Here is a 17,127-nt window from a genome sequence, read left to right as displayed (position 1 = left end):
CATGCAAGTTCTGGGTTGTTCATTTTTGCTTTGACCAAAGAAACTGCAAATCCAGATTTTAATGTGATGTTGCCTGAATTTTTTTTTAAATTTTTAATTCTAGTAAAGAATGCAGAACATAAATTTACCATCTTAACCACTCCCCTTACACATTCTAAGTGTCTATAGTGTCTGTTAAGAGCAATAAGTCTGTGTGTCTTTAGGAGCCAAGAAGGTAACATGAATGAAAAAGCAGGCCAGGTAACAGAAAAAATGTTAGTATAAACAGTAGAACAGAAAATGGGAGTATATAATGTGTATACTCCCATTACACATTCTAAGTGTCCAGTTCGGTGTATTCACACTATTGTGCAACCAATTTGTTAGAACCTTTTCATCTTGCAAAACAGAAGCACTATACACATTAAACAAAAACTCCCCATTTCACCCTTCCCCAGCCCCTGGTAACCATCATTCTAGTTTCTTTCTATGAATTTGACTATCTAGTTACGTTATGTAAGTGGAATCATATAATATTTGTCCCCTTGTGTCTGGCTTATTTCACTTAGCATAAGGTCCTCAAGGTACATCCATGTTGTAGCATGTGCCAGAATTTTTCTCCTTTTTAAGGCTGAACAGTGTTCCATTGTATTCCATTGATTCTTGACAATATATGTACACATGACATTTTGTTTATCCACTTCTCCATGGATGGACACTTGGGTTGTTTCTACCTCTTGGCTATTGTGAATAATGTTTCTGTGAACATGGCAAGTATCTGTGCCAGGTCCTTCTTTTTTGTTTGCAACGAATTCACATTAAAAAAAAAATACCCTGCAAACATTAAGCAATTAGGAGTGAGGATGTGGTAAAATTGGAACCCTCATGCACTGCTGGGAGAATGTAAAATGGTCCATAGCAGCTGCTATAGAAAACAGTACAGAGGTTCCTCAAAAAATTTAACAGAGTTACCATAAAATCCTGCAATTCCACTTCTGAGTAGATACTCAAAAGAATTGAAAGCAGGGCCTCACACAGGTATTTGCACACTCCTGTTCAAGCAACATTATTCACAATAGTCAAGAGGTAGAAGCAACCTAAATCTAAAATCATTTCTTGTTGATCGGTGTTAATAAGCATGCATTCTGTCAGAGCCTTGTGGACATCTGTCTCTGTGTACTGTTCCATGTTATGGACAGTGTTTGCCTAACCCAAACTGAGGTTCGTGTAAGTACGTTCTATAATGTTTACGTAACAACAAAATCACCTAAGGATGCATTTCTTTTTAAAAAACACTTTATTTTAAGTTCAGGGGTACAGGTTTGTTACATAGGTAAACTTATGTCATGGGGGTTTGTTGTACAGATTATTTCATCACCCAGGTAGTAAGCCTAGCACTCATTAGTTGTTTTTCCTGATCCTCTCCCTCCTCCCACCCTCCACCCTCCGAAAGGCCCCAGTGTGTGTTGTTCCCCTCTATGTGTTCGTGTGTTCTCATCATTTAGCTCCCGCTGATAAGTGAGAACATGTGGTATTTGGTTTTCTGTTTCTGTGTTAGTTTGTTAAGGATAATGGCCTCCCGCTCCATCCACGTCTCTGCAAAAGACATGATCTTGTTCTTTTTTATGTCTGCTTAGTATCTAAGGATGCATTTATTAGAAGGTATCCCTGTCATTAAAAAACACGTGACTATAATATGGAACTAACAATCTGTTGTTTACCTTTTTATACATATCAGACCAAACTGGAATGCAGGACAAGCTCCCAAGCAGGTAGAGGAGATCAGTGCTTGTAATTCTCTGTCCCTTGTTCTGCTTCATAGAACATCACTATTCCCAAGAAATAGCACTTCCTGTGATAAAGGAGAGACAGCATTTAGGAAACTATTTGAAGGAACACATATATACAACTCCATCTCGGGAAGGCTGTAGGAAAAAGATCTGCTTTTGATTTGATGGGCTGTACTTATGGAAAAGAGTTTTAGATCTTTAACTCATTCTTCCTTTATGAGGTAGCCATGTATGAAGTTGGGCCTCTTGGAGATACACTGGACAGTGTCATTGATGCCTGTGATTACAGCACACTGAAGGGATTAAATCATAGAAAAGTTGCCCAATTCTGGAAAAATGAGATTGCAAATACTATTGTCTTTTCTTACTGGGGGTCAGTGCTATTGTATATGGTTTGTCATAAACAGTACCCAGGTGATTCTGCATGGCAGAGGAGCCTCTTCACTGTTGAAGGAAAGGAGACGGGGAAGAGGGGAAGGAAGGAAGGAAAGAAGGAAGGAAGTAAGGAAGGAAGGAAGGACCAACCTAATATAAGTGAGTCATGTGTAAAGTGCTTTATGTGTATTATTTTATTCAGTCCTTACAGCAGCCTTGCAGGGTAGGTTCTCATCTCTATTTTACAGAAGAGAAAACTAAGGCTCAGAGAGTTAAGTAACTTGTCCAAGTCATACAGCTAATAAGTAGTTGGTGTTGGATTCAAAACTAGGCTAAGGCTCTTTGCACAGAACTTTCTTTGCTGAGCTGGTTGTTGGGTCCTCAGTGGATATAAACAAGACCAAGGAGATGGTGCAATTATCTAAAGATACTCAGGATAACCTCTGCTATTGGATAACCCCCCACTCTGGTACTGGCTTTTCTTTTCTGAAAGACAGCATTGGTCCATATTGCTTGGAGGAAAACTTAATAATTTCCTGGAAACACGGAGGTGTAAGAGAAGCCAACTCAAACTATGTAATCCCAAATATGAAGGCAATAGCGGGTCAACAACGAGAACATCTTAAATGGAAGATAGATGTCAATCTCTAGAACAGGAAACACAACAATTTATACACATTCCAAAAGCAGTCCCAGGGGCTTGTTCGCTACCAGCAGTTTCCCAAAGATTACGCCTTCTGCAGAAAACACATTACCCAACTTGTGTCACCCTTCAGCTATGTCAGAACAGCTGACGTGGAAGTTCCCTTCAGATTAGAAACCGCCTTCAAGAAAAAGAGGCCACAAAATGGACCTTGATGGCCTGTTCATCCGGGCGGAATTCGCTATTCACTCAAATTGAATGGTTAGAAATAAGTCTTTTTATATATGCCCAGGTCATTTGGGCTTTCGGGGTTTTTTGTTGTTGTTGTTTTTCGCATAAACCATACATGAGATTTAAGGGTTTGTTTTTTGTTTGTTTGTTTATTAGCCAGGGTAAGAGGACTATGATGGGAAAGGGAGGAGTTTGACGTGTAAAAATAAGTGCAGGATTCTGTCAGGATAATGTTTATTTTACTTCACTTTCAAGGACATTGAGGTATCTGACACATTACCAACAGAATCTAGTAACATTCTTTTTCAAAAAGCCCAATTTCACTTGATGTTTCCACTATTCCTTCATAGAAAACTACATATTTCAGTTTTATTCTACTGTGGCTAATATGATTTCATGGCCCTTTTTAACTTTCTATCAGGAAGCAATGTGGCAGTACAAAGGATTATCCCAAAGCCATAAAGACTTCGGATAATTTTATTGCTCTTGAAACATCATCCTCAAACATATGTTTAGGGTAAAATCTGGTAAAGTGCAGGCCAATAACTCATTTTGCTCTCAAGACTATTTTGAGTGGCAGTAAAACAACGTACTTAACCAAAGTTCTGCTTTGCTCGTGCCAGGTATTATCCATTCATATCGCAGCTTCATAAAATCATCCAGGGCTTCTGAGCTGAATGCATGTGGCTACCTCATTGCTTTGAAATCAGTGGCATTCTAATCTGGTGGGATAGTTTTACCAGTGATGTCGTCGGAACATATTTGCTTATTTATCCATAGTTCTCCTAGGAAGAACGGTGTTTGTCATGGTACCTTGAAATGTAAAGAGTTTGAGCTCATAAAATCAAATTGCATTACAGCAAGACTTCTTCATGATTGTCCCTCATTCCATTAAGTTGTGATTTTTAAAGGCAAAACAACATAAGTAAATTTTGCTTATGACATTAGATTAATCAATGAATTCAGAATTGCAACCTGTGTATCTCAGGTGTCTATAAAAGATAATTATTTATTTAGACATGCTTATATTGGATTTGATTTAATATAGATATGGTTATTAGATTTTATTACCTAGATAAAAAAAACCCATCATGATTTGCCCAAAATTAAGCCTGTAGTTTTGCAAAAATTATAGTAAGAAAATATATATGTATATGCATGGTAGAAACTTCTTCAGCAGTGGAGGGATTATATTAATATGTCCCACAATGTCATGTGGCATAGCAGTGCCATTTAAATTTGGAATTTTTTAAAATTCTGCAACCCTTTCTAAACCCAATTCCTAGCAGTTTCAATGAGACTTTCATCTGAATAAATCATGTACAAGTGGACTTAAAAAAAAAAAACTAGAATAGCCTGAACTCCTTTTTCCCAAGAACTTCTCTCCACTGCATGCATTACTGTTCCTTCTTTTTGTATCATGAGTGTGAATTATTTTCGTGACTCTTGGCTGTAGCCAAAATAATCTGAGCTTGCTTTCTATTTCTAATAATTATGTGCCACATAATAATATTGTTATTATAATAATAATTGTTATTGTTATTATACTTTCTCTTCAGTAGAAAAGTGACTGGACCAATCCAAAAAGAACAAACCTCTTTTTTCTCTGATTCCCATTTTCTTCCATTGCAGATTGGATTTGAGGCTCCTCCCCTCCAGGGACAGGCCGCAGCTCCAGCGAGTGGCAGTGGAGCTGATTCTGAGCCAGCTCGCCATATCTTCTCCTTTTCCTGGTTGAACTCCCTAAATGAATGATATTCATTCCAACTGCTGCCCTCTGTCTGCCTGGCTGAGATGCATGTGGGCAGCAGGAAGCCCAAGTGAAATTAATATTATGCAGATGATGAAAGGGACCTCTGAACAGGATTTCTGCAAAAATAACCCAAAACTGTAATTCCAGATGACTTATCTAACATCTTGGGAGGAAAGAATATTGTGAGAAAATAGTTGCAGAAAGCACTGGAAATAATAAACTTTATCTTACACAAATCTTTTATTGTGTGGAAAACATTGTGAAGGGTGTGTATGTGTGGTACATGTGTATGTGAGTAACAAGTGGCAAATGGTGAAAAAAGTGGTCACTATGCTCTTGTCTCTCATAGGCGCTTTTTGTTATTATATTATAGTAGCTCTCATTTCCTTTACTCTTTAACAGTGCAGGTGGTCAGTGAAAATCAGTGTCAACTCAGAAGTGACTGATTTATCAATACATGGACAAAAAGTAAATCATTGACCAAAGCTATGAAATGTTTCACAAAGTTTTCCTCTTTTGCATAACAGATGTCACTGGATGTACATTCAGAAATGTTCTTTGAATTTGGTGACACTTTCATGGTCCAGAAAGCTGAAGGCCTGGGCATCTCTTGTGACATTTTTCTAATATTAGTTTTAGATTTTCACATATTAGGCACTTTAGTTGAATCTTCCAGCAAAAGCTGTCTACTTTCTCTTGTATTCACTGTGGCACCAATCTGGTAAACTGTAGAACAATTGCATGTATTTAAATATATATACAAACATATCACACATTAAATATATATATTTAAATCATGCTTTGTTAATATTTGTCCCACCATAATGCCTCCTTCAGAACATAAGTGTAACTTTATATGAACTCTTAAATAAATGATGTTTTTAAAAGCTTCATCTTATAATGATTTATTCAATGTTCTGTATTATCTTATTCATCCATTAGTTAAGTGTATTTCAAGGGTCCCAGGATAAGATGCATCTTCATACAGACAAATTAATTTTGAAGTATTAAACATTTGATTGAATTGTTTAAAGCTATAACTAAACTACCAAATGCAAATGCACTGTAAAACTAATTAAATGTGCTGTTCAGTTTTAGAAATGAACAAAGGTAGTTCCTGTTCCTAAGAATAAAAGTGATTAGGGTTGACATAGGTATAAATGTGGAGGATATTTGTGTAATTATTAAAGTCAAAATGTTCTTCATAAGAAAATTTTTCCTATGTGACATTTTATAATGACTAAATTTAGTCGTCTTAAGTGGAGATGCTATTAAGTTTCTCTTATTAGACGTAGTCATTGGAAAATAGCTTAGAAAAAATAGTTTTATGGTACCAAAGTAGTAGTTTGACAGAGTGAGTCTTTCTCATAGGAAAAGAATGCAGCATTTTGGCCATATAGTTTGGAGGAATTTCTACCTTGACACTTCTCTGTTCCTTTCATCTTTTCCCCACTATCTCCAATTATTTCACATCTTTTAATTGATCAGGGCTAAATGTTATTTCCATTATAAAATGATCTTCCCTTTTAGAATTACCATGTTTTAGAGATGCTGGGAGCAACTTCCTGAATTATTAACTCAACCTCAGAGAAGTAGTCCATGGCACAGAGATGAGCCCAACGTGATTGCAGGGTCTGTGTAAGCCACTGACATATGTTTGCATTTTCAGTGGAAAAATACAATGCAGGAAGTTTTGTTTTTCTTTTCTGGTGCTGAAGACAATTTGGAGGAAGCTAAGAGATGAGAGTATTTCCAGTGTATGAGCACTGAAGAGAAAAAATAAAGTCATGATTACCTTTGCAACTTTTATTAAAAATATAAATATTCAACATTCTTTTACACAACCAAACTGACCAAGGACTGGAAAGATGTTTTATTACTGAAACGTTTACAAGAAAAAGTTGTTTCAAAGAGCTTACAGATTTAGTCTTACCCACCCAAGAGAATGGCATTCTCTTTGGCTCAGACCACAACAAAAACAGTTGGGTGACTTCTGTCTGCTTTTTCAAACAAAACGTTTTCTCACAGGTCTACATTCTCTTTAAAACACCACTACAAACACCTGGAAACGGAAACTAAACGTAGACAAAACGAATAACATTGTGTTGTTACTGCACTTGAATACACTTTGTGCATGCTAAGTAAGGGGTATAGGCTCTCTCCCTCTCTCCCTCTATGTTTCAAGCTATATAAAAATAAACAAATGGCATAAGAGCAGCGCTATGGTACAGAATGCTGTATTTTATTTTTATTTTTGTGCTAAATGCAGATTCTTTTTGGCCAAACGCACCTTTTTATTTCCCAATAATCTCCATGAGTTTCCTGTTGCTGTGAGCTTGCTGCGCTAACTGCTCGGCCCTGGCCATTTCCAAGACTTCCCGGAGGAGGTGGAAGGTGAGATCCAGGGAGATGGGAGGCTCCTCGGACCGCCTTTCTCTCTCCGGTGCCTCCTGGTGGCCGCCGAAGGCATTCTCAGCGCCGCGCTCCGCGGGAGCCGCGGGGCTGTCGAGCGAGCGCCGAGGCAGCAGATGCTGCTGCAGCAACCCGCGGAAAAAGTTGGCGGTCGCCTGTTCCGGCGAAGAGCGGCTGCCGCTGCCGCCGGCGAGGAGCGAGGAGGCGGGCGAAAGGGGAGCGGCCGGGCTCTTGTTGAGGTTCCCCAGGCGGAGGAAGTACTCCTCTCCCATGCGGAGCAGGACCGGCCGAGCCTGCGGCTGCTGGGGCTGCTCGGACTGCGGCGGCGGCTGGAAGAAATCCAAGGGCTGAGGGTACTGCGGCGCCTGCCGAGCTCCCGGGACCGGCCCGCGGCTCAGGAGCGCCCTGCATGGCGGGCAGGGCAGGAGAGCCACCAGCAGGACGCCCGCGGACACGAGCAGCGGCAGCCGCATGTTAGGGGCACTCGCTGCGGCACAGAGGTGGGCGGAGGGCGGAATGAGGGAGGGGAAGAGAGAAAGAAAGAGTTGGTCAGAGTTTGCTCAGCTGGGAGGTGCACACGGGGTCTTCCTACTGGACTACCTTAGACGTGCTGGGCTCTGGCCTCTGTGGGTCGGATGGGCGCTGTCCGCGGTGCTGAAGCGCCTGGGGAGCGCGGATAGGGGGCTCCTGCAGGGCTCCGCACCTAAGCTCACGCGCTCGCCTTCTTTCTAGACTCTGAAGGGACGGTCCCTGCGTCGTCTTCCTAACGATCCTCAAAACTAGTTTTCCCGATCCTAGAGAAGAGCCACAGATTTAAGATCCCACCCGCGCTGACTACCTCCCTTCCGGATATTTCAGCATTTTTTTCCAAATTGAGAACTACTGCCTCCTGGTCCTCCCTCTCCACTCCTGCCCTTGCTGCCTTATCTCGGGGGTTAGGATAGAAGGGGGTGGGAAGCTCCTTTACACAGCCAGCAAGGAACAACTGGTAGCACGGGTAACGAAGAGCAGCCGTCTAAGTTTGCTTTTGCCACATCCCAGCTACTATTGTAATCTTAAGGAACAGTCCGCGAACACGCGCGCGCACACACGCACGCGCGCATACACATACACACACACACACAAGCATACACACATGCATACACACACACACGCACACACACACACACATACACATGCATACACACGTACACAGCCAGGGGCAGCCGGCTCCGCGGCGCACATCGCGGCAGCTCAGGCAACGCAAAGTTGGTGGCGTGTTCCGTCCAGGCGCTCCCTACCTTCCCAGGCGCTTCGCAGGTGAACCGGGTGCTGCCACCTCTCTGCACAGGGACGTCTCCGGGGCTTTCTCTGGAGGTTGTCTTCCTTTCTCTTTACTGTTCCCACTTTCTTTTTCTTTCTCTCCTCTCTTTCCCCTCAGTCTCTCAATGGACTTGGTCTCCGAGTTTCTCCACTCCAGAGCCTGGAGTGGGATTTTATAGTGTCGACCCTCTTCAAAAACCACGCAGCATTTGCCTAATAAGCTGACGCTCTCTTGACAGCTCGATTGCGTGCTGCCTCTGCTCCTGCATAAATCATAGGGCCCTGCCAAGGAACGAGGGGCAGAATTTTGCTATCTCAACACTGAATCTCACATCCAATTATATCAACAGATATTTATCGCCTCTTGGTGACGTCAACGAGCCCTAAAATGGAAGGGATTCTTATGACTTGTCCATTGACAAAAATTCTTGAATGAGATTTCCCAAGTGTGAAAACATATTGACCTCTTACTATGAAAGGCCATATTAGGGGTGTGCAAAGAGACAGCGAATGGGAGGAGGAAGGGGAAGTGGGAAGGAAGGGAGGTGTCCCAGTGCAGCCCTGCCAGGAAAGCAGCAGCCAGCTGGAGGGGGTGGATCTGGATGTCCCTTCTCCTAACCTCCCTGACCAGGTGTCTCTGACAACACCTCAGTATCTGGAAATATCCCTTTGCTAGAGACAGAGTCCCACCATCTTTCTGCCTGGAAAAGAATGAAGCATCAGGAGAGGGGTGTGCAGGAACATCCAGCTTTTAAACGTCTATCTGCTTTTTCCTCCCAAGAGCAAGCACATAAAGGAGTTATGAGCCTGCAGAAGCAAGGCCAGTAAGTCTCTCAAAATGCAGTTCAAGTTTTTTAAACGATGACAAGAGCTACTCCCATAGTGAAGGGGCACAAACCAGGGTTAGTAAGGGGTGCGGCAAAGATTTTAGGTTATCTCAGAAACTCTCTGCTCCTTCTTTGTCTCTTCTCACAATCTAAAATTAATTGTGGACTCCCTTTTCTATTCCCAAATTAAAGAGAGAGAAGGCCAGTGAGAGATGCATGAGTTAAACAAGCTTTACTTATTCTACTGAATGCAAACTCAATGAAAGGCATCCATTCTAACTTCCTAATCTATGTTGAAAAAGGCTTAAACTGCTCGACTATAGGGCTAAATTCATCAGTTACATGTTTTCATTGATCAATATTGGGTCTGTAAAAAAAAAATCTCATTCATTTCACCTCCAAATACTATCAACATCCATAGTAGTATCCACATCTGGGCCACTCAGGTTCTTTTTAATCGTTTCCTTTTCCAAATGCCAATGTGCTTCATGTGAGCCTGTTAAATAAATAAATGCTCTCTAACATGTCGCACAATGGAATGGAGTGCTAAGCCTGTAAAACTATACTCATTTTTTGAATTAATTGACACTATCATATAGGTGGGAGGCAGTTACCTCTAATTCTGCAATTCAAAATGCAATTCCAGGTTCTTGTGCCTGTGATTCAATTCAGCTTCCATATAACCATCAGAGTTGTTTATCAGAAATTTCCTCCTCCTCATTTCTGATTACTTCTGCTGCTTCCTTTGTAGCTAATGTGACAAATGATGCAACACATATTTCAACTTCCATTTTGGGTCTATACCAATCCACAACTGCTCTTAGGAACAAAAGGAAGGCAGGGAGAGAAATGCTGACAATTTGCAGAGAAGCCAGCCCATAGTTGGATCACTGAACCATGTTATGTACTTTTGACACGAGAGAACAGAGAGAATGTGCCTACTTGGAAAGATGTGAGTTGTTAATAGAAGATCATGATTATGGAAAATGGTTGAGTTTCTGGGAGAAAGCTATGGTTTATATCAGTAGGAAAGCACACAGAACCTTAGATTTTGTTATTGTGGGCTTTTTTTTTTTTATTAAGCTGGAATGGGTTCAACATTTTTGCTTACTTTCCTTTATGACCTGTTTTTTGACCCTGTTAGCAGATTTCAGCTTGGATGTCAATCCGGAGGTGAAACGTTGACTTGGAATAGGAAGTTTCAGTGCAGTAAATGGATACAGAAGATAAACTAGGAAAGGGATGTGGTTATGAGTTTAGCTGGGGAGGTCTGGGAGGTTCTTCCAGAGAAGACACAACAAGTTTTGGGCTCTGACTAATCCCATGCCCGTACCAGTCTCTCTCCCATTGGGCTATCTGGGGGATATTGTTTTAGTATAGCTCCCTCATCACTGTTGAGTCCTTGCTGTGAGATTTTCTTGGGGTAAGTCATTAATGGAGCCAAAGTGGCTCCAACTAGGGAGTAAGGAAAAAAATGTTCCTGAACCCCAGAGGAAGAGAAGGTATGCACAGCCACAATTTATCTGTATTTGTCTGTTCTCACACTGCTAATAAAGACATACCTGAGACTGGGTAATTTATAAAGGAAAGCAGTTTAATGGACTCACATTTTCATATGGTAGGGGAGGCCTCACAATCATGGCAGAAGGCAGTGGAGAAGCAAAGGCATGTCTTACATGGTGGCAGGCAAGAGAGAGCATGTGAAAGAGAACTCCATTTTCTAAAACCATCAGATCTGATGAGACCTATTTACTATCACAAGAACAGCATGGGAACGACCCACCCTTATGATTCAGTTACCTCCCACCAGGTACCTCCCACAACACGTGGGAATTATGGGGGCTACAATTCAAGATGAGATTTGGGTGGCGACACAACCTAACCATATCATTATCCAAAATGTATATTTCATTAAATCACCCAGTATTCAGATTAGAAATGACTTAAAGAGATCACTTGGTTTAAATGAGAACCAGAGAAGTTAAGTGACTTACCTGAAGTCACTCAGCTAGTTAGTGGTAAAGTGAGAATTAGGACCCAGCTCTTTTGATTGCCAGCCCATATTATTTGCATAATGTAACAATAACTTTTGGACTTTCTTTTCCATCAGAGGCACACAAACTGAGGTGAAAAGATGAATTTTAAAACATTTTAGAGCTAGAATCTCACTTTCTTGCCCAGGCTGAAGGCACTGTGATAGCTCACTGCAGCCTAGAACTCCAGGGCTCAAGTGATCCTTAGACTCCTGAGCAGTTGGAATTATAGGCATCAATCACCATGCCTGGCCTGAGAAGATGCATTTAGATAAAGTAATATATTCACACACCAATTGTGGAGTAGCTTTTTGTACATTTTCCTTATTTGATAAACTAAGGCATGAGAATGCAGAAATTCTCTGTGCATGCTCATGTCTGTGGCACCTGATTTTCAATCTGTGTGTGCATACATTGCAATTTACTTTTCAGTATTACCAAATTAAAAGCATTAATTTGATTATTCTGCCTAGGTGACCTTTGAATAAAGTGATCTTTGGATACAGTATGGAGGGTGAAAGGGATTCTTAAAATTATAATATAGATCTATGATTTGAGAAGTAACATAATGCAGATAACTTAAATGTGCCATAAACTAAATATCCAAATCCATAGAAATCACCACTGACAGATCTGATCTTACATGTAAGAATAACTTCTGGAAAGGAGTCATTGGAGAATCAATCTCAATGCTTTTAGAACCTAAAAACACAATCCAAGAAACATGGGCACAAAAACAGGGATTACTTCATGTTTTAAATCATATTTTTCAATGGCTACATAATATACAGTATAGGTAAATTAAAACAGACCCAACACAACAGTCTAATAAAGAAATATCAGAAATAATAGGTAACTGGTGGGCATATTTTTGTCACTCACATCAACTTGTACCTTCACAAGCTTCTATTAGCACAGCTCGTGGCGAACAAACACCGTCTCCAAGTTGGCTAACAGAAACATTTGTTGAAATGAAACTACCGTTTCCAATGACAGCCTTCAGAAATGCCTAGGGTGGACAGGTGGTTTGGTAATTGTTTGTAACTGTTCTTTAGATAGATTAAGTAACTGCCTTCTGCTTCCACAGGAGGACTGAGGAAAGGCTCTCAAACAGCAAAGTATCTAACTGCTTCACTGGCAACAATAACTTTTGTTAGTCTCTTCTGATTATCAAAGCCATATGCGCTCTTTGCAGAAAACAGAAAAATCAGAAAAGCATAAAGAGTATAAAATTCCTCAGAATATCAGAATCTAAAGATCTCCCCAGATAATTAATATTTTGTTGTTTCCCTTGAGCATTTTTCCTGAGCTCATAATCATAATTTAGATAACACCATGTTCTTAATACTGAATCTCTGCTTTAAAAAAAAAACTCTCATTTTAACATTTAAAATAATTGAGAGAGTAAATTTTAAATGTTCTCATCGCCAGAAATTGGTAAGTAAGTGAGGTAATGGATATGTTAATAACTTGATTTAGCCATTTCACAATATATGCATATATCAAAACATGTCATACACCATAAACATATACAATTTTTACTTGTCAATTTACAATAATTAATTCATTGCAAAATAATTTGTTGAAGAACTCTTCCCCAGATTCCTATATGAGGTTCAGCACCTGTGCTTTATATTTTCCTAAGAGCATGAATGTCCTTCACTGTAAAGCTCACATTTTATTAGTTACTGGTACAATATGTACCTCCTTTGCTGGACAGTAAACTGTGTAGCAGGGCTTTGATCATCTTTGTATGGTGCCATATCCATTTCTCTTGCCCCAAACATGGTAGATTTCCAGTAAGCCTGTTGAATTAATGAAATGCAGAAAATCTGTTGAATGAGTGAAATATAAAAATTACCCACAAACTGTACATATTATCCAGACATAACTAAATAACATTTTATAGTTAAAATTTTATAATCTACTTTTTTCCACTTAAAATTATATCTCAAGCATTTTCTTATATCTAAATGAAATCTTTTTTTTATTGCGTGGTATTGCATTAATATGTGCCAAATTTTCTATTCATTCTTCATTGTTGATCACTGCCCTAATGACCTGCTTTTTATTCTTTTTCATTTTACCCTTGCACTTTTAAGTAATATACCCACAGAATTATTTCTTGATTCTTCAAATATAAACAATATCTCTTAACTCTCAGATTGTAAGATAAGATTATTTATCCCTTCAACTTTTCAGACACCCTCCTGCACCTTGATCTCTCAGTCTCTTTCATCTATACTTTTACTTCTAAATTGTCCATGTGAATTATTTTTATAATCATAGTTAAATCTCCCATGCTTTTGTGCTTTTACTATAATTGATTCTACACTTGATCTTAGCCAAAGGGCCAAGAAGCTCTAGATAGATATAGATAGATGATAGATAGACAGATGATAGTTAGATAGATAGATTCTAAAAGTGGGAAGTCAGTTATTGACTATGTAAATTGTTCACTGAAGAATAAGATCATAGACTCTGATTACATTTCCTATCTTGTTTTTTTTTCCTACAATTTTCTATTGACACTTTTATATTTTTTATAATCCCAGTTTGGTTTTTTCCTAGAATTACAAACTGCCTTAATTTTGTTTTCATATTTTTTCAAATTTTTAATCATGATAAGTAATCTATTAAGTCCTCCCCCTCTTTTTAAGACCTCGATCCTTGAGCATGCTAACCTGCTGCCTTCAAACTAGTTACTTTCTAAATCTGATGCACAGGTTTCTTCCTGGGACTTCTCTTTTCTTCTTCCCTGGATTGAATTCCCTGTCCAGAATCACAGGACTTTTTCCCTTTTGATTTCTGAATTTTATTTTGCTGGAGAACATCCTCAGGTAACTTTCCAGGAAAGGATGTACGAGAAGCATGTTTTCTGACTCCTTGCATTCCTGAAAATGGTTATATTTTACCCAGATATTTGAGTGATGCTTTACCAAGGTATATAATTTCAAGTTAAATATAATTCTCTTCTAGAACTTAAAGTATTATTCTCTTGTGTTGTATTATCCAGTGCTGCTGATAAGAAATCCAGTATCATTCTAATTTTCCTTTTCTTTCTTTCTTTGTTTTTCATGGAGTCTCACTCTGCTGCCCACGCTGGACAGTGTAGTGGTGCGATCTCAAATCACTGCAATCTCTGCCTCCCAGGTTCAAGCGATTCTCCTACCTCAGCTTCCCAAGTAGCTGGGACTACAGGCATGTGCCACCATGCCTGGCTAATTTTTGTATTTTTAGTAGAGATGGAGTTTCACCATGTTGGCCAGGCTGGTCTTGAACTCCTGACCTCAAGTGATCCATCCACCTCGGCCTCCCAAAGTGCTGGGATTACAAGAGTGACCCACCATGCCCAGCCTGATTCTCATTTTTCACAGGACCTTTTTTCTTATTCTCTCTTGAAGCTTTTAGTCTCTTTTTGTTGATGTTCTGAAATTTTAGAATGGTCTTTGGGTCTTTTTTTCATGTACTCATTTTAATTTGGAGATTCTTACTCTTCAACGGTGAAAAAAAACTCCTGTATTATTTATATTTTAATTTTTTCCATTTTCTCTATTCTTTCTTTTTGGGGATTTCTATTATGAGATGTTCTCCCCTCTATTGGCTGTCTGTGTTTACTATTTTCTGTCCTGTTAGAACTTTTAGTTTGCGATTCTACTTTCTAAGATATTCTTCAATATCTTCCAGCTCTTCAGTTACTTTCATTTTACAGCTGTATATTCAACCTCCAGACTTTTTATTCTTTCTCCATTCCTTTTTCATAACTCCTGTTCTTGCTTTACAGTGGAATGTCCTCTCCGATTTCTTTAAGAATGTTAACTAGAAGGTTTCTAAGTTTTCTTTCTTTGCCTGAATTATCTATTCCATCCGTGGTCATTTAAAAATCTTTATTTATCTTAATTTCTCAATTTTATGTTGGGGATCTTTGTGAAATCCCTGAAGGCGACCCTGTGTATGATTGGTAGCACCCTCGTGTTTAATAGTTATTCAGTACCAAGTTGATGAAGAACTCTATGTGCAGGATAAGGAGCCTGCTTCTCGCCAAGCAGCCTTCCTTCCAGGGTGATCATATGGTGAGCTAGTCTTTACTCAGGATACCCATGAATATCATATTGTAGAGAATTCCTCTCTGTAGCCATTCAATTTTATTTAAGAAAAATGTATGTATTAGTTTTCTGAGTATGCCATAGCAAATACCAGACTGGATAACTTAAACAGCAGAAATTTATTTTCTCCCTTCTGGAGGCTAGAAGTCCAAGATCAAAGTGTCAACAGAGTTGCTTTCTTCCCAGGCCTCTCTCCTTGGCTTGTAGTTGGCCATCTTCTCCCTGTGCTTTCACATGGCCTTTCCTCTGTGCATGTCCATGCTTCCATCTCCTCTGCCTACAAAGACATCAGCCATATTGGATTAGGGCCAACCTATATGACCTAATTTAACCTTAATTACCTCTTTAAAGGCTCTGTTTCCAAAAACAGTCACATTCTGAAATATGGGAAGTTAGGACTTCAACATGTGGATTTTTCTACATCTAGGAGACACATTTAGGCCAATAACAATACACCTGGTGATGTTTCTTTCTTTGTTTGCTTGTTGCCTGACAGGCAGACATTTGAACGTCTGGCATTATCCACATGGGATGAGAAAAGCTGGTGGAGAGGTTGACTCTTCCATATATAAACTTTCAAGTATTCCCCATATTTTTGACCCTTTTCTCATTCCTGTCTTTGGTGAGACTTGGAGGTTCTGAGCCTTGAGCCCCTCCTAGGCTCTGCAGATGGGCTCCTCCCTCAGCTGCCTGCCTCCTACAGCCACTTCATCCGCATTTTCCTCGGGAGACACTGCATCTTCTCTGTCCTCCTCCTTCCTGTCCTTTTGTGGACCCCTTACAGCTGCTTTCTCTTCCTTGCTTCCTCAAACACCATCTTGTCTGCTCTCATTATTTCAGAAGTTTGCTAAACCCTCTCACCTGCTTACATTTTTTATCCTGTTATTTTCATCATTTGGGGTTTATACTATCATTTAATGGAGTCTCATAGAAATGAGAGGTAAACACACAAGCATTTTGAAAGACCCCTCTGAATGCAGTATGGTGGGTACATTGGTGGGGCAAGAAGGCAGAAAAGAGATTTATGGTCTTTGGGTTATTAGCCTTGGGCCTCCGCAGAATGAGCATCACAGGCCCAGGGATGACAGGAGGTGTGGAAGGCAAGGGCAGTGTCCCAGGAGCCCAGGACTCTCTACCTGTGGGCAGCCACATCGCTGTCCACGTTTTGGTGGGGACAGTTCCCCATCAATCAAAAATTCTGTCAGCACCCATGAGTCATCACTGAGTGTCTTATCTCCTTTCCTGAGAAAATGACACCGACTTTGTTACCTGTGCGTCTATTTTTCCATAACTTGAGAAGTAACTGACCTGGGGAAGATGACTCAGAGCATCAGAAAACCAGCACGTTTCTGCTTCTCTTACAAGCCCTGGTCTTGACAGACACGATTGCCCTTTCTATTTACATCGTAATACATCAATTGTTCTGTTTCAGACTCCAGGTAATGGATTGAGGGCAGTGAAAGGATGTGTGTGAACTTTCTGTCATGAAAGACAATTTACAGGAACTAATCATCTTACAACGGCCACTCAGAAAAAAGAAATTCATCAACCAGGCACCCCAAACAGGTATTTATATTCATGAACATCACTTGACTCTGAAGAAAGAGTTCCCAAAGAATCCTCCTAGGAATGTTGCTGGTGTCATAAAAAGGGAAGGGAAAAGTTAAAGAAAAATT

The 17,127-nt window shown here is 39.9% G+C and overlaps 2 protein-coding genes across 6 annotated transcripts in view; one reads left to right on the top strand and one right to left on the bottom strand.

Moving 5' to 3' along the window:
* Positions 1-5,658, top strand: part of TRIM55 (tripartite motif containing 55) — a 63,110-nt gene extending 57,452 nt beyond the window's left edge. For both annotated transcript variants that reach the window (XM_063643252.1, XM_055286205.2), the window contains one exon: positions 4,651-5,658. In XM_063643252.1, coding sequence (XP_063499322.1) covers positions 4,651-4,661 — 11 coding nt within the window. In that variant the 3' untranslated portion in view covers positions 4,662-5,658. The remainder of the gene's footprint in view (positions 1-4,650) is intronic.
* Positions 5,659-6,562: 904 nt separating this feature from the next.
* On the bottom strand, positions 6,563-16,817 carry CRH (corticotropin releasing hormone). 4 transcript variants are annotated; one of them, XM_055284782.1, is made up of 7 exons: positions 16,760-16,817; positions 13,050-13,150; positions 11,989-12,047; positions 10,424-10,543; positions 9,927-10,131; positions 8,464-8,767; positions 6,563-7,670 (listed from the first exon to the last, which is right to left on the bottom strand). In XM_055284782.1, exon 7 carries the CDS (start codon positions 7,654-7,656, stop codon positions 7,066-7,068), a length of 591 nt encoding a protein of 196 aa, XP_055140757.1. In that variant the 5' UTR covers positions 7,657-7,670; positions 8,464-8,767; positions 9,927-10,131; positions 10,424-10,543; positions 11,989-12,047; positions 13,050-13,150; positions 16,760-16,817; the 3' UTR covers positions 6,563-7,065. The 4 variants fall into 4 exon arrangements, with proteins under 4 accessions (XP_055140757.1, XP_063499154.1, XP_063499155.1 ...); XM_063643084.1 differs by having other exon boundaries at positions 13,050-13,177; positions 16,760-16,805; XM_063643085.1 differs by having other exon boundaries at positions 9,927-10,126; positions 13,050-13,177; positions 16,760-16,805.
* Between the last annotated feature and the right edge of the window lie 310 nt (positions 16,818-17,127).

This window comes from Symphalangus syndactylus, chromosome 7 (assembly GCF_028878055.3).
Source record: "Symphalangus syndactylus isolate Jambi chromosome 7, NHGRI_mSymSyn1-v2.1_pri, whole genome shotgun sequence".
NCBI lineage: Eukaryota > Metazoa > Chordata > Mammalia > Primates > Hylobatidae > Symphalangus > Symphalangus syndactylus.
The sequence above is the reverse complement of the archived record's forward strand: the minus strand, read 5'-3'. Positions and strand labels throughout refer to the sequence as shown.

What these genes read in the sequence shown, in the direction of transcription:
- CRH (XM_055284782.1), bottom strand. Translation starts at nt 7,656, where the DNA reads ATGCGGCTGCCGCTGCTCGTGTCCGCGGGCGTCCTGCTGGTGGCTCTC.